The 18343-nt window shown below is 39.3% G+C and overlaps 1 protein-coding gene across 3 annotated transcripts in view; it reads right to left on the reverse strand.

Moving 5' to 3' along the window:
* Positions 1–18343, reverse strand: part of CTNNA3 (catenin alpha 3) — a 2053326-nt gene that overhangs the window by 2004432 nt on the left and 30551 nt on the right. For 2 of the 3 annotated variants that reach the window (XM_069101885.1, XM_069101888.1), the window contains exons 1-2: positions 17854–17963; positions 3018–3121 (exon numbers count right to left, since the gene is read on the reverse strand). In XM_069101885.1, coding sequence (XP_068957986.1) covers positions 3018–3121; positions 17854–17950 — 201 coding nt within the window. In that variant the 5' untranslated portion in view covers positions 17951–17963. Of the gene's footprint in view, positions 1–3017; positions 3122–17853; positions 17964–18343 lie in introns of those variants that run through there. The other variant, XM_069101886.1, reaches the window with a different exon arrangement.

An 18343-nucleotide genomic window follows, 5' to 3' on the forward strand; every position in this document is an offset into this window, starting at 1 on the left:
CTCTCTCTCTCTCTCTCTCTCTCTCTCTCTCTCTCTCTCTCCCTCTCCCCACTCTGTCTTTCTGTCTCATCTCTGGGAACCCAAAGAATTTTCATCTACATTTAGGCAGGTATGATTTTGTACCTGAGGCTCAGCAGTATCTCAGTCAGAAGTCATGTCTTCACCATAGCCCCTGTGTAACACAAGGTTCCAGAGGCTTAAAATCTACCTCAAGCATGAGGCAAGAGTGGGATTACATGTAGTTATGTATGATCATAGCCTTCCTATTTAAAGATGGAATAAATGAGCCATCATGAGCAGGTCATGTACTTTGGAGCTTGAGTGGTTTTTCCTTTACAGTGAATGGATTGCTACTGAGTAACAATATGGCTAGTCAATACTGAACAAATTCAATTGCTTTACTCCTTCTGGTGGTAAAAACTGAATCCACACATTTTGTTGTGGGACTCAAAAAAGATCATTCCTGTAAAGTTATTTGCAAACTTTAAAAGTCTATGGAAATATCAGTGATTATTAGCATCATCCTCTTCATCTAATTTATAGGGGCTGCCATTTTGAAAGTTGTCACAAGGACAACATTACCAATTTTCAATAGAAAGTGTAAGTACTCCATGCCCAATAACAGAGTACTAAAGATGTGTTTAACAAACATAATGTATCCACATCTGTGAAAAAATTAAAATGCATAGTTATTGACTTCCCATTATACAAAATTTGTTTTATGTTACCTAAGGATTCTGCACTTTTGCAAAAGAGCTTATCACAAGGTGCTTTGAAATCCTAGCACTCCTGATGGATATACTAATGATGTATTATACATCATTAACATATTGTAGTGAAAAGAAACCTAGATTTGGAGTCATAAATCCCAGATGTGAATTCTATTCCCCCTCTTACTGTGTAATTGTGAGTCATTTATGACCTTTATTTCCTCACCTGTACTCAAGGTGTTGGCCGTTAAGGTCACTTCCAGCTCTAAATCTATGGTGTAATTATCCCCTTTGAGTGAATTCATTGAAAGAAGATAGGAAAACTTAATGTTCCAGTATTATGATTCAATTTTTAAGAATTCTGCTTAAATATATGATCTACAAAGGAAGTAGGATAATAATGTAGCAAGAATAAGAAAGAGTCATAATTCCAGGAATTCCAGGTAAGTTCAAATGATATGCAGGGTGAGGGAAGGGGTAGAAGCTAGGGCCACTCTTGTATATGGTCAAGATATACAGAAATTGTGGGCATTCAGTTGATCAAGGAACTGGGAAACCTAGGTGTTCAAAGGTACTTGGAGTGGATAAGACTGTAAGCCAGGTACCAAATTTATTCAGGTGTACAGGGAGCCATTTAGAGGGCTATAGATGGTAGCAAAAAGGATGTAGATGAGATGGAATTCACTGTAAAGGTAGTTATGAGAAATAATGACAAAAGGTGGGTCTGAGAGTGGCAGTGGGGAGCAAGGAGCATGGTAATTTTTCCATCGGGCCTTGTGCGCCAGGAGGTGTGAAAGAAGGAGAAGTTTGCCTTGCAAATAGTTACAAGAGCTGTGGAGTCTGAGAGAAAGCTGTTGTCATCCTCCATTCTCGAAGAGGACAATCATATCAGAGAGGTGATGCCATGACATACAAATGAATTGGATTTAAGAGAGGGAGGGCTGTGCAGAGTCACCATGATCACTGATTCAGAGAGCACCAGGCAATGGAAGAAGTGTGACAGAAAGGGATCTAGCACCATTGATTTAGAGATGGAAGGAAATTTCTGTAGGGGCATTGGGTGCAACACCTTCATTTTACACATTAGGAAACAGATTGGAAATTACTTAAAAGGAGCTGATCCAGGATTCATCCTTAGGTTCTCTCATTTGAATCCAGTGATCTTTTTTCCAGCACAATAACAGAACTGTCCAGGGGCAAGTGGAAATGAGAGCCAAAGAGAATGGTCATTGGGGAGGGAGCTAGTGTTGAGTTTCTAGTACTATCAGCTCTAGTGGGAAAGCAGGGCATGTCTTCAGCAGGATAGTAAAGGGTCTCAAGCTCATGTCATACAATGTTCTATTAAAACAATTGGAGATGTTTAGCCTGGAGAAGACCTGGGGTGGGGGTGGGGGAGGGGCATGATAGTTATCTTTCATTATATAAAGGGTGGTCATGTGGAATAGACTTTATACTTTCTCCATTTGGCCGCAGAGGGCAGAACCAGGAGAAATGACACGGGGAGGGTTGGAATGAAGAGGAGTTACAAAGAGACAGATTTAATCTTTTTAAATCCTCCTAACATGAGGACTATCCAAAAGTTGAATGAACTGCCTCCAGAGGGGGTGAGTTCTTCCTCCTTGGAAGTATTCAAGCAAGGATTAAATGACTGTCTATTAGGCATATCCAAGGGAGCTTTCCATTCTGCTATGGATTAGACTAGATGATTGCTGAATTCCTTTCCATTCCATGATCCTGTGACTCCCTGGAGGACTCCAGTGACAGAAAGGAGACACCCTGAATTTTAGCAAGACCTTCTATTCACAAGTGGAACTTCAATGATTCCCCCAGGGAAACTCTGTGGTCCCTTGAGAGAAATTTCCCAAGCCACATGACCACACAGGCCAGAACTCTAGTGGTTCTGTTAGAAATCCAGTTTTGATCACAAAAAATACATGGACATTCCATGTGCTGCAATGAGAGATTCCCATAAAATGGCGCATGTGGAACCTCTAGAAAATACTGATGGAAGGATGTGGATGAGAGTTGTGTAGGAAAAAGTAAATTTGTATGCCTTTCTGAACTTTAGCAGTACCTACCCATACAGAGGAGATCACAGACCCATTAAAGTACTGACACAAATATTTTAAAATAAAATGGCATTCCTTAGAATATAATATAACCTCAAAGGTAAAGGGTGATTTGAGACACTATATTCACATGCATAAATAAGAAAATATATTTTGTCATTCTGTTGCCCATTTTGGCTCACTTCTCTTTCCATTCCTTAGTTGGGAGCATGCCTGGTGATTTCCATCCTCTTCCTACCTGGATTATGAGAGGTTCTAATAGCTTCTCCACTGTATGTGTCTGGATCTGGAGGTCCTGGGGATTCATTTTCAGTTGGATCGGTGTCTCAGCTGACATGCTGCCTGTGCAAAAGGACAAAAATAGAAACACACAATTACAAATGAGTCAAAATAATTTCTGGATGACGGGGCCAAGCTTAGGCAAAATCATAGTGGTGATCAAGTTTCTTGGTGGCACCCCTTTCCCATTAGCCCCACCCTTTCAATTCAATTCAACCCAACTCAACAAATGCATATTATGTACCTGATAACAGAAAGAAGGGGCAGAGCATTCCATGACTTTAGCCCCACCCTAAGTTATTTTAAGCTTAGCAGGAGTGTGTTGGTAAATGGTAAAAAACAACCAGTTCTCTGAAAAGGGAAATGTGCATGTGACATATTTTTAAATTTAATCTATGTTAACATTTTCTCTATCACTTTCCAAAGTCTAGACAATCAATAAATCAATAAATTAAGCCCTGGTTTGAAACATTTACCTATTTCAAAGATATAAATGCTCACACTATGAGTCAGTTAGGGCTGGCTCCAGTATACCCCCAGACAAGAGGAAGGATCCATTTTCTCTAACATGTAAACTTTTGCACTTTTAGTCCCATTAAGTTCATGAATCATCCATGCAGGCACTCCCTGAAAAGGTACAGATCATAGCCCCTCCATGCCTCTTGTCTAAATCCTCCTAGAAATCCACCATATGAAGTCTCCATAGTGAGAACCTTCCTCTAGAAGTGCAATAATATTAAAAGAATATTGGACTTCTCCATTGGCTATCTCCTATTCTGCCAACAAAATAACAGACCCTCCTCCTTTTGTGACCTTCTACAACTTTGGTAACTTTCACACCATTTTTTGTAAACACCCCTTTGTAACTGATACACTACAGGCTCTTTAAGTAGTCAGTCTATAAGCATTAACTGAGTACTTATTATGTGTCAGGCTTTATACGAGGCCCTAAGGATGCAAAGAAAGTCAAAAGCATGGTGTGCACCCTCAAGGAGTTCCCAATCTAATAAGACAGCATGTAAAAAACTGTACACATGAGATATATAGTATAAGAGAAACTAATGTCATAAGGAACTCACTGGTGGGGGGAGGGGGCAGGAAAGGTCTCTTGCAGAAAATAGTTCTCCTTTAGCCTTAGAGTGAATTCAGACATTATGATAGGGAACTCGCTACACCATTTTAAAAAATATTATATCATGTATGGTTTTCATTTTGTAAATAATATCTGTAATGTAATGTCATGCCAAGGAAAGGCAACTTCCCAAGGTTCAAAATACCAGCATAGGTGCTCTCCATTTTATTCAGTGCCAAACCAAGAACAGAGAAGATCAAAACATGACATCATTCCAAATACAGCATTTACTAAGTGTGATTAAATAATCTCCAAGGACTACCCCACCCCAGGACCTTCCAATCATTCAATCAATTACAAAGTCCTGGTTCTAAATACTTCTCCACCCCTAGGCTGTACCTTCATTTAGTCCACCACAAAGCCCCTCTTCTCAAATGGAGATTAGTTTCCAATCTAAGTAAAGTACATTCATTTGCTCAACCATAGAACACAAAAAGGTCAAAAGTTCCCCACCCCTGGATCACAATTGAATCTACCCCAGAGTTACATCAAGTTTAAGCATAGCACTTAATACTCAAATGGAGGTCTTTTCTTTATCTTGACACGAGGCAAGTTCTCAGCAATCTTAGTTCCTGGGGAGACAAGGCTCAGCAAGTCCACAAGATACATTGCCAGTCCCTTCATCAATTCATCCTCTGTCTGTAGAACAGTCCTAGAACCCCTGAAAACATTAGCAAAACCCTCTCCCAGGATTTCTGTAAACATACAACAAGAAAATCCTTCTTCGGGGCTTCTGAACCAACAGAAAGGTTCCCAGACCCCTGCAACAACAGCACTGTCCTTCACCAGTGGACAGTATTCACTCTGTCTGCAGAACAGTCTCCAGACCCCTGCAACAACAGCACTGTCCTTCACCAGTGGACAGTATTCATTCTGTCTGCAGGACAGTCTCCAGACCCCTGCAACAACAGCACTGTCCTTCACCAGTGGACAGTATTCACTCTCTGTCTGCAGGACAGTCTCAGGGCTTCTTAACCAAAAGCCAGGTTCCAGGACTTCTTCAACAACAGGACTGTCTTTCACCAGTGGACAAATCTGGCAAAACAACATCAAAACAGACAGACAAAGTACCAGCAAAACAGCCATGTCTCCTCAGTCCTTGGCAGCTCAGGGGGCAGGTCTCAAAAGTCCAGGGCAATTCAAAGTGGCCCTCAGCAATCCTTCTTAGTCTCTCTCTCTGCCTCCACAAGGTGCTGCTTCCAAAAAGTTCTTCTGCCTCTCTCTTGTCTCTCCAAATCTATGTCACCAGCTCCTCCCAGTTCAGGACTTTCTTTTCACATCAAGTCCATCCCACAGGTGGGATTAACAAGCTCTGGGTTTTAACACAATCAATTTGAAAACCAAGCCAATACAGGGGAATCTTTAATTGCCATTACTATCGCAATATCAAAAAAAAAAAAAACCAGATACTAGTCAAACAGTCATTGATAATATATAATGTGCAAATATGTGAGTGTATTTGTATATACATACTTATGATTTTCCAGAATCCCTTCCCAATGATATCTAGAGGAATTGGTCAGTTTCAAGTGCTACATTTGTTAAAGGATTTTAATAAGTGGGAGAATATTCAAAGGAAAACAGCCAAGGAGAAGAGGTACAGGTTAATGTCTCATGAAGATCTGCTGCAGGATTTGGGATGTTTCTCTTGGAGAAGAGAAGACTTAGCAGGGGAATTGATGACTCTCTTCCAATATCTGAAAGGGGCTATCAAGTCACCAGAAGCAGAATTAGACTTGTCCTGTTTGGTAGCAAAGGAGAAGGTGTCACTTGAGGTCAATCTTGAAGGAAGTCAGCAATTCTAAGAAGCAGAGGAGGTGAGAAGGGAGCATTCCAAGCATGAGGGACAGTCAGTACAAAAGTCTAGAGATGAGAGATGGACTAGCATTTGAGTAAGGAGTAGCAAGCAGACCCATATTATGACATCCCTGTTATGAGTCAGTCATTGGGGTAGGTGGTGTAAATGGATAAAATGTACACTCTGAAAAGGAGGCCAATTGGTCATGCGGAGAGAGCAGGCAAGGGTAGATGGACATTCCAAGTACTGCATTTCAGAATGCTCAAAGATCCATGGTGAAGCCTTCAGAGCACTAGGTAGGCCCTCTGCAGAGTATTTGTAGACCAGGAATCACAAAAGGATCATACAAAATAAGAAGGCACAGATGAGACCCCAAATCCCTCTCAAGGCTAGTTTCCTATGGTGTAACAAAATCCAGTTACATTCCACATGGAAGCTTTAAGATCTCTTCGCTCTCCCATAGTTCATTCTCCTTTTCCTTTTCTCCCTCCCATCCCCATTAATCTACAAGTTTCTTGAGAACAGGGACTGGTTTTGCCTTTCTTTCTACTTCCAGGGCTTACCACAGTAGCTGACACATAGTAGGTGCTTAATAAATATTTGTCAAGTTGCCCATAATCACATAGCTAGTAAGTGTCAGAGGTGGCATTTGAATTCATCTCTTCCTGATTCCGATTCTAACATTCTATTTTGTCATGCGGCTTCTCATAAGATTCTTTTGGCGTTGGGACTTCATGACTGGCATTTTTAAACTATCAATAAACATGTAATGGGGGGGAATATATTTTTAAAATTATCAATAAAAAAATTTTAAAGTTCAAATTATTATAACTATTATTATTGTTTATGGAGTTAAGATAGTTCCCAGAAACATTTTTCAGGTTAACATAATCCTGATGACTCTATCATTCATGTCTACCCTTTTCAACCCATTCTCAACTGTATTTCCATCCTCTAAGGATCCAGGATTTCATCCATAGATATGTACCCTCCAATAACACCTTGGATTAACCATTTTCAGGAAGGGCTCTAGCTGACAAGTTCATCACCCCCAGCCAGCTCTTTTGAGACTTACACTAGTCTATGGATAGCAGAAATCCAACATTCATCCATACTCAAAGTCTTTCTAGCTTAGCAGTATCACCTATACTTGTTCTCCCCTAAGATCGCCTTCAAGTACTCAAGGTCACTTCTACATCAGACTGGAGCTCAAACGACTGTAGTGAATTCCAAAACTATTTGAAACCCCCACAGTGACCTTTCTGCTTTGAGTTTGAACCAACAACCTGTGTAATAAGATAAACACTGGCATGTAACTTCAAAATACATACACTTCCACAAACACATGCTCATGATATAGATATAGATATATACACAAATATATGTATGTATGTGTATACATATGTATACCTTTTATATGCACACATAGATGTTTACTGTCTGCATTTGATGTGGTAGATTCTGAAAATTAAACTAAGCCAAGGTTGCTGGTGTTCATTTGTCCTGTGATCACAGGGACAGTGAGTGGAAGACATTTGAAGTTCTATAATAAGATGTCTATAAAGGAAGTAGGGTAACACTCTGCCTGAAGAACTCCCAGTAGATGCATGTAGACACGTACATCTTAGAGGAACATAGATTTTCAATAAAAGATTTTAAAATAGGTCTGCAAGAGCCCATTGATCTCCAGAATGTGGAACTAAGGAGAATGGACAATTAAAAGGAAAGAAAACCACTCAGCATTTTTACAGAGATTTTGCCTTCTAAAAATGAAGGCTTTCCTGTCAAGAATCAGAGGGTAACTAAAGTCACCATGGCTTCTCCTGGTCCATTAAGCCACATCCATTGAAAGGAAGTATTTGGAAGTGAAATGTCCCATAGCAAAGACCCACAAAGAAGAAAGCAGAGATAACCTTGAAGGACCTGTGTTCCACAGGATAATTAGACTTTGAAAAAACTGTTTCTCTCTCAGGTCAAATCCAGTTGAAATCAGTTAGAACTACTAGGAATAGATGTGAAACTGGTTTGAACCAGTTAGAACTAGTTTGGACTGGTCACAACTATATTGAATCAATTGGAACTGGTCATAACTGGGAACTAGTCTAAACCAATTTTAAAATCAAAACTATGACCATTCAGAAGCAGTTTAGGCCCTAGAAGCAATTGGGTTTGTTTTGTTCAACAATACTGGTTGCAAAAAAAATTAAATCCAACAATCAATAGGCTGCAAATGCAGAATTTATAAGCTAAATCATATTAAGTTCAACATCTGACAAACACATATATACAGTATAATGGGAAAGGACACATTGCTTGGAAAGAACACTGGTTCAGAAGTAAGAGGACCTGAATTCAAATCCAAGCTCTGTTATTTATTACTCATGTGACCTTAGACTCATCACCTACATCAGTAGGACTCAGTTTCTGCATCTAAAAAACTGGGAGAGATTGGATAGATAATCTCTAAGAATCCTTCCAGCTCTAAACCTATAATTTGTAAATGGAATATAATAGAAAAACTACATTTGATTTTATCCTCAGGTTTGTGCCCTTCTTTTTCATCTTTTGTATATGTATTTTTTTTTAACTCAAAATCAGCCAAAGACCTCTGTAAGGCTACATTTTATTTTCTTTAGAGGCCCTCAATATTATTTCTAATTGGATTTATTGACCAGAGAATGTGAGAATGTCATTTTTTAAGAGCCAACCATTATGCCATCTTTCCATCTGGCCATTGGATCATATCCTCATAGTCAGCTTTCCTCTGTCTTTTTAAAAAATTTTCTTTCTGCTGGTCTAGGTTATACTAAGGTAGCATGGTGGGGAAAATGTGTGATGACCTGGGTTCAGATCCTGGCTCATTTGTATTCTTTGGTAAGCTACTTCACCAGTTTCTTCATCCATAAAATGAAGAGGTTATACCAGATAACATCTCAAGTCCTTTTCAGCTTGAAATCTCTATAAAATACAAGATGAGATATGACTAGGAGAGGATTATGCCCAGAATTCCCCTTTCATGACTATTTCAAACTCTATGATAACATCTCTTGGGGTTCATAATTTCAGCTTCACAAATTGGCTCTTATTTTTCAAAATCAAATTCCGAATGGAAGCTCTCTTTTTTGCCTCCATTACACCTTGTAAAATGTGAAATTGTTGCCAAAGGAAATCATGAAATTATCCAATACTGTAGTTTAAAACAATGAGACTTCTATCAAATAATTGAACAATTAGTGGCATCTCCAGCCATGTTGATAACAGTTGCCCCCCAGTCAAAAGATGCTTTTAGTGTGTGAGAGCCATCCTTAGCTCTGATTCATCTAAAAGAACAAATCCAGGATGGGACTAATCCCAAACATCCTGCTTAAAATACTTCAGAATATTCAGCTTAACAAGGTTACAAACTGAAAAGTCTATGCTCCACCTCAAACTATTCCTTTGCTATTCCTAGTGTATATATTCTGCTGACATCTTGGCTTCTCAGTTTTTCCTGCCCTCTTTTATTCTACTGATTCCTTGTTGTCTCCTACACTCATCTGGTTTGTAGACTTCCCTCTTGGCTCTGACCTTTCTTACCTCCATATTTGCTCACCCAATAACCATCCACTCTTTTCTGTTCATACAACAAAATCTTTACCTATGGTCTGTTAAATTCAGATTATACCATGTTCACTGAAGACTTCTTTACCCTAACCAGTATAGCAACCTGTGTAAGTTCTGTCAATGCTACTCATGGAAGGCTACCAACCCTGCCATGATGTCAGCAAACTGCATGGAAATTTTGCACCATTATTATGCCATGCCTCTGTTTCACTTTAGTAATCTGTATTAGGAAAGTATTATCCATATTCTCCTTCTGGCTCAATAGTATGCTCCTAGAATAATGTTGTTTCTACTTCTCCTGCCTTTTTCAGCACTCAAATATGCTATACAAGTTTCTGTGCTTAATTTGAAGGTTCTAGGTACAGGTTGATACTTTCTTAACATTTAGTGCTATAATACTCCCATTTCTTGTGAAGAAAATATGTCATTCTATGGCCATATTTGAATTATGATTCTTATCATACCAAATCTCAGGTCAAAGAAATCTTATTTCCCTCTTAAGAACAAAGCCTATATAATGAGTATTTGGCATATGTGTACATGTCCAGTCATAGCACCTTTGTCTTTCTTTGTATCTCTGGCACTTAACAGAATGCCTGGGATGTAGTGAATACTTAATAAAAATGCTTATCCAATCGAATGAATGAATCAACCAAAGGACAACAACTCTTCCTGTCATGTATATGTGCTTTGTAAATCATCATTCATTCTACAATGTTTTCATCTCAGCACAATTTTGCTTCTGCAGTTTAGGACCTTAAAACCAGACTTCAGAACATAAGATCCTACCTTCAGAGCTAAAAAAAGACCTTTGAGGTTTTTGTAGCAGCAAACTCCCTAGAATACCCAGGGTGGCTGCCAACACAGGCTCCTAGATCTGCTTTTCTACAGGAATGCAACTCAAAGTGGGTTAACATTTTACTTTAATCAATCAAACATATATCATTTACCTAGTTCGGGGGAAAAAGTCAGCACTCTGAACTTTAGAGAATACAAACAAGTTACAAGCAGAAGTTACAAGCACACAGAGAAACAGATCAGCAGACAGGCTTCCAGCTGTCTGACCATTACATCCACACTGTTACCAGAGAGATAAACACCAACATCTGGGTTTTCAAAGCTGAGGGGCTCAACAGCAGCCCAGAGTTTTGTCTGGTCAAATCACACAACTCTTCTCAAAGTGAGCCCCAAAGCAAAACCTCACATCAGGGTATATATAGCCTTCTCCTGGGTGAGAGAATGTCACAACTCTCTTGACCCACTGCCCAATCACAAAGTAACAAGGTGTTGGCATTCCTGAAAAACAAGCCTCACCCACAGACTCCATGTGACTACATTGAGCCTATCACAGGGGAGAGTATATTTTCAAATCTGGGAAGGTTCTCAGAGTCACATAAACCTATCAAAGGGCCAAGGGAAGATCATCAGATTCCCATTCCCATAACAGTTTTGTAGTCCAATGTCTTACTTTTCAGTCTACATACTTTGTGTATACAATCTTATTTGATCCCAAAAACAATCCCATAAGGTAGGTACTAGTATCATGTTCATTGTGCAGGTGAAGAAACTGAGGGCCATAGAGGTTAAATCATTTGTCCAGGGCTACACAGGCAGAGTTGGGATTTGGTCCAAGGTTATCTGATTAAATGCAGCACTCTTTTCTCCCAGTATTTCATGATAATTAACATGTCAAAATCTAAGTTGTTCTTCCTCAACACACACACACACACACACACACACACACACACACACCCATTGATGGATACCATCTTTATAAATCATGTAAGAAAAGAATGATATCAACCATCCTAATCTATAGAAATCTTATGAAAGATCTTGAATTCTTTCAGGACAGCCCCATAATTCTAAGTAGAGGATAAAGATTAGGGGTCACAGATTCATCTATTTGGACCCTGAGTCAATTTATTCTGGATCCTCAAAAGTCAATGTGTTTGTCACTCAAGAACATTGAACTCCAACTGAAGAGCACTGTACTAAATTTTAGAATCTCAATTCCAGAATGAAAATGGAGGATTTTAAAAATGTCAGAATTCAAATACAAAAGCTTCCTGGAAATATATATACACACATATATACATGTGTATGTATATGTATATATGTGTATATGTGTATACATATATAAGCTATAATTTTGTAAAGAAATAACAGATAGACATTATTTAAAGGAAACAAAATTAAATCCCCCAGAAAATATATGCTTATATATGCACATATATTCACATATATTATGAATTCTATGTGTCTTGAAACAAGGTCAAAACCAATTTAATTAAGAAAAAAATACATTCTATAAGAATTCTTTGGACATGGATTATGTAAACAAAGGGTCTATGGGCCCCTGCTAATGATTCTAGCCATGTTATGTAATTATTAAGCCTTTTCCCATCACCTAAATAACAATACCAAAAGAAATTTTAAAAATCTCCATGAGTAGGGGCGGCCAAGTAGCACAGCGAGTAAGAACACCAGCTCCAGTGTCGGGATGACCTGGGGATCAAATCTGGGCTCAGATACTCAGCACCACACCCAGAAATAACTGGCCGTGTAACCTTGAGCAAGTTACTTAACCCCGATTGCTTTAAAAGAAAAAATCTCCATGAGTTCAGCTGAAGCCAATACCAGTCAAAACACAGGAGCACAATTTGATTTAAATCTTCTATCAAGTCCAGCTTCCCATGGAGGGTCAGCATGGCCTACTGGACAGAGAACCCAGGGCTTGGAGTCAGGGAGATGTGGAACAGAATGCCCCATGCCCGTCATCACACAGAAATTTTTGAGCTATATATATATGATCTCAAGCAAGTCATTTACCCTTTCTGAGCCTCAGTATCCTCTTCTGTAAAATGATCGTGATAATGGTAGCTACTTCATGGGATTGCTTCTAGGATCGAATAAGGTTATATACACAAAGTGTTCCAGAAAACTTAAAGTGACATTTAAAGGTCAGCAATTATTATGAAAGGTAAGTTTTACTTAGCTTCAAAAGAGGAGACAAGGTTTGGGAGGTGTTTAGGATATTTTTTTTCAATTGAAGTAAGGGGAAAATAACTGTAATTTTGAATGCAAAAAAAAATTTTACATAAAGATTTCTCCCTCTGGGTAAGAATGGGATTCAAATGTTTAACTAAGTTTGGGCTTCATGGTGTGGGATGGGGGTGGGAAGGATCGGGTTCTTTGTTTTGATATTTTTTTGGGGGGGGGTTTGGTTTATTTTTTAGGAAATGCAAAGTCTTTTAATCTCTCCAGACTGGGGCTAACATTTAAATTTTCAACTGTATCAAAGTAAGGCAGAAAAGAGGGCAGAAGTATGGGGCATCTCTTCCATAAGGCAATGCCTTTTCACTTCTTTGTACTCTATACCCATCTGAAAATACCATCTCTGAAATCCTTTAAAATTCCATTTCAAATTCTTTCTCCCCAGTCATGTGGCCACTACCCCAGCTCAGGCCCTCATCCCTTTGAAATAGTCTCCTAATTGGTTACCTTAATTTCAGTTTCTCTCCTGTTGAATTCATTCTCAAGATAGCTGCCAGATTGATATTCCTAAAATATAAAAGTCTAATTCTGCCATTTCTTTATTCAAAAATCCTCAGTGGTTGTCCATTGCCTCTAGGAAATCCACAGCCTGACATCTAATCTGGCTCCATTATCTATTTTCTGATATTTCCCATGATGCTCCCTCATATATTCTGTATTCCAGCCAAACTCGATGGATTTTTGCACCTGGACACTCTATTCTGTCTCCTCTCACTCTTCCTTTTACATTGACCAAATTCTCTTCTTATGCCTCTTTCTTAGAATCTAGCTGCTTCAAAGATTCAAATCAGTTGCCACCCCCTCCAGGAAGCCATTCCCCATCTTCCCAGTTGCTAATGTTCTCTTCCTTCTCAAATTACCTTGTCTTTACTCATTTGTGTATATGTAGTATCTCTGCCCAAGTAATAGTATTAATAGCTCACACTTGTATAGTTCTTTGATCTTTAGTAATAAAAATAATAATAGAAACAAGAACTAATATTTACATAGTGCTTTGTAAATATTACCTCATTTGATCCTCATAATAACCCTAGAGGGAGGTACTGTTATCCTCATTTTACAGGTAAGGAAATTGAGACACAGAGGAATTAACTGACTTATCCAGGGTCACATAGCTACTAAAATCTGAGGCTGGATTTGAACTCAGGTCTTCCCTATTCTATCAGTGCACCACCTACCTGTCTCTTTAAAAAATATATTTCTCACAACTCCATGAGATGGGTAGTAGCATTATGCCCCTTTGCTGATCAGGAACCTGTGGCAGAGAGGGGTTATAACTCATCCAGGGTCACACAGCTAGTACATGCCCAAGCAGAGAATTGAATTCAGGTATCCGGACTCAGTGCAATACCTGTTCTATCGCACCAAGCAATGAGTGCAACATCATCTCCCTAAAGGCAAGGATTTGTTCTCTTTAGATCTCCAGTATTTAGTGCTTTCCATATAGTAAGTACTAAGTAAATGCTTCTTGTGATTTATTCTGAACATGCATTATCATCATCATCATCATCATAGCAATAAAAAACCAACCTATAGAGCACTTCAAGTTTCAAAAAAGCCACTTCCTTCAAAGCAACCCTTCATGAGCCATGGACTTGGAATTGAGAAGACTTAGGTTCAAATCCTGCTTCAGAAACTTACTAGTTCCGTAATCCCTGGCAAGTCTCTTGATTTCACTGAACCTCAGTTTCTCCAGCTGTGCAATGGTATAACAATGACAATAACAATGATTGCTCGTCTCACAAGTCTGTTGTCTTAAGTGAAATAATGTAAAGCATTTTACAGTCTTGGAAACACTTTGTAATTGGCATCTATTATTATTACTACAATTATTTGTGTTATTATCCTGTTATTATCTTTTATGGATAAAGAAATATAGCTTATAGACTCTTATAGATGTTCAAGAATTCAACAGGCCAAACTGACAGCGCAGAGCAATGAGATATTCTCTCTGTACAAGAAAGCCCATTTTATCTGATCTCAGCAAACTCACAGAATCTTCCATTGTGCCCTCCAGTCAGAGAACAATGACATCCCGATACATTATATCAGAGGCAACAAGTGTCCCCATAAGAGCATGGTGACAGTGGTTCCTACAAGGGGACAGCCCTAATGGGCCAATGGAGTTACTCCATAGCATGGTCAGGAGATCAAATGCCTGGACTTTCTGGAAGTGTGATATTGTTTACGGGAGAGAGTAAAAACCCATGAGAGTGAATTACCCATCAACCTCACTTACAAGCCAGAGATTTGCTTTTCCAGCTTGGTCTCTGGCCAGTTGACAAAGACATTAGAAAATAATAAAAGTTCTGCTTATCTGAGCAAAGAAAAAGATTCCCACTTTTCCCTTAAAGTGACTAAATAAATTGCAGTCCTGGGGAAATTGTGTGGGAACATCAGTTTCCTATCCTCTCTCATCGTAGCTTCATTCTCTCCTCCACCCATGGCCTTTTATGAAGAAGACTGGCCCTAGAGCATCCCCCTTTCCAATATCAGCTACTAGAGAACTGGGCCAGATCATTCACATCAACTTTGGAGGGAGCTTTTTCCATACTGGTACAGTAACCAATTAAACACTGATTAAATATTTTTTGGCTGTTGAAGAATCCAGTGTTGGAATCACAGAATCTGAGAAGAAAAAGAGATCAGAAGCCAACTATTCCAACATGTGCTTGCAAAAGAATCCCCTTTTCAGCTCCCCCAGATGTACAGTCATCCAGCCTTCTGCAGATGGGGCAGCTTTCATTGTTAGGAAGTTTCCACTGTCCCCGAGCCTGAATATGCCTCTTTGCTACTCCCATCCACTGCTCTTAATTCTTCCGTCAGGGAATAATGACAAGACATCTAATCCTTCTTCTGGGGGGGGGCCTTTCTTGTCATAGCTATCTTGTCACCCTGAATCTTTTTTTTTTCCAGGCTAAACTCCCCAGCTCCTTCAACCAGTCCTCACATGGCATGAGCTCAGTATGGTACGTCAAAAGAGAGCCCTGGATTTGGAGACAGAAACTCTGCTTGAGTCCTGGCCCCACTATTTACTAAGTTTCCAAGGGACCCTGAATAAATACAGTTATCCTTTTCACATCTAAGGGGTTAGGGGAATGGTGCCCTTGCAATCTGAAAAATCTGCTTAAAATTTTTGGACCCTCTCTTTTTACCAGAGAAAAAGTCTGAATTTTCTCTTTTTCTTTTATAGAGTGTTTACAGTAGCTTATTGTAAAATTTGAGTTGATATCATACAATACTATACACATATTATATGCATTTCTAAGTTTCTAAACTTTTTCCATGTCATCTGCTGGCCTTTGAGTGTTGTCTGCAGCTTCCGAAAAACTGCCAAAAACTTCCCACTTAATTTCTTATGCTGACCCAAGATATATCAAAACTGATGGGGAAAGGAAAATTGAGATTTAGAAGCGATAACTACCCTCCCCTCTCTAGGGCTGAGTTTCCTCTAGGGCAAAATAAGAGGCTTTGACTAAATAATCACTCTAGAATTTATGGTTCGTTGTTACAAAATCACAAAGTACCAACTGTGAATATCTTCCTCTATAAAACCTTTACCACTCCTTGGGTGACCAAGAATACTTCCTAAAACAAGGTGGAAAGTAGCTGAGTCCAGTCTTATAACGGGATAATGTGGTGGGAAGAGCATTGGATTGAAAGTCAGAAGCCATGAGCTTGAAACCGTCATGATACTTACCTTGGTGACCTTGTGCAATTCTCTAACCTCTCTAGACTCCAATTCCCTCCTTTGCAAAATAACAGGGTTGGATTAGATTGATCACTAAGGCCCCTTCTGGCTCTTGATCCTATGAAAATAGTCAATGGGCAAACCATAAAAGATCATCTTCTTTACAACTAATGCAAGGATTAGCTATACTTGCTGAGAATGACATCCAAATGTTTTGAATGTGTCAGAGAGAATTTCTCTCATGCATTTTCAAGAAGTTATCTGTGATTCCGGTTGCCTGAGGAAGTCCCTCCACCAACATAGATTGCATGTCCTCTATGAATTAGGACTAAGAGAAGTTCCAATGAGCTGTCTAAAGCTCTGAAAAATTAGGTGACTTGCCCAGGATTTTAAGGCTAACATGCCCAAAACAGGGTTCAAACCCAGTTCTCCAAGCCCAGCTTCTATCCGCTTTTGCACAGTGTGTCGGGATGTTACAGTTATCTAGTGTTATTTACATGACACTGTCCTGGTTTCCAAAAAAAAAAAAAATGAAGCCCCCTTTAAGAATTCCACTTAAAGGTAAGCAAAACAAGAGGAAACTGACAAGTCTTGGTTGCCTGGGAACTATTTTCAAAATGCAAGCACTGAATTCACTAACTTCTTTCACTTTTCCTTTTTGCATTCTTGCCAATCAGTATTGCCTGATTTAAAAATATAAAGAGAAAAAAATGTAGGTGAAAAAAAAATCTTTTTAAAAACTCCACATTTAACTTCAAATCCTGAAGTCTGTAATAGAATCTTGAGGCATAGATCGCATTACTAAGGGGTATAATAATAGTTGACACACATACAGAACTTTCAGATTTGCCAAGTGTTTTACATATATTATCGAGATCGAGTACACTACTTCCCAGAACCACACCTACTCAAATTATAACATTTCAGATTCACAGTGGAAATGTTTCAAATATGTTACTGTTCAGCTACTATAGTTTGGATGAATGAGATAATGCATCCAAAGTGTTTTGCAAACTTTGAAGCATTGTATTAATGGAATCTCTCTGTTATATTATATTATTATTATTATCATTATATGCATAGGACAAGTTTTTCCTTCAGCACTTCAAAAAAATCTCTCCTAGAGATTCTCCACATTTCAGCTGCACTGATTCTATCCTTCTAAATGTGCCCACCTCAGCAGAAATGGCGTGGAGGGGCTCATAGTATCCCATGATGACAAGATTAGCATTTTGTGTCTCTCTGAGCTGCCCCCAGATCTGCCCAGAAGAGGGTATTACTCTAACACCCCAGACACCACAGCAGAGAATTCTACATGCTGCCTGACAGATGCCACTTCCCTTTATTTCTCCTCAGAACCTTTTATCAATAGGTGCCGCTCAGAGACAACCTACAATGATGAGAATTCACTTGACAGGAGGGGAAAAAACGTGCTTTCAAAGTTAGACTTCAAAAGAAGTGGAGACCAGCCCAGCCATCACTCACCGACAAGACCCCAGGACACAAACACTTACTTGGCCACAGACAGCTCCTAAGCCGGCTGCCTAAGTAATCGCTTATGTTTGGAACTTCGGCCCCACTGCTGGGCTCAGAATTTGGCTTATGATGCATGTGGAGGCAAACAGTCAACAAGCACCCTAGTGTATTTCAGGATGACTGACAGGACACAGTGGCTGCTGCTTTGGGGGTTGGGCACTCTTAAAGCAATATGCCAATGGAAAACATGCAAAGCCAGCAAGTTGTTCTGGAGAGGGCTTTCCCTGAGTTTATGATGCACAAGCAACCCAAGGCCTGAGATGAACTTTGGATGGGGGTTTTCATTTCACAGCAAGACAGAAAACTGAAAGTTCTGGAACAGTCAATTAGGGATGTACCTACCACTTGATATATAAGAGGAATGAAAGGTAAAAGTGGTATGCCAACTGCATAGCTCCAGATTCCATTAGAATGTAAATTATACTGCAAATGATTTTTAGTAGCAGCCACAGTCAGGGTGCCCTGGAA

Source organism: Petaurus breviceps, unplaced genomic scaffold (genome assembly GCF_028583685.1).
Source record: "Petaurus breviceps papuanus isolate PSGF00001 unplaced genomic scaffold, PetGlider_PUasm1.0 490, whole genome shotgun sequence".
NCBI lineage: Eukaryota > Metazoa > Chordata > Mammalia > Diprotodontia > Petauridae > Petaurus > Petaurus breviceps.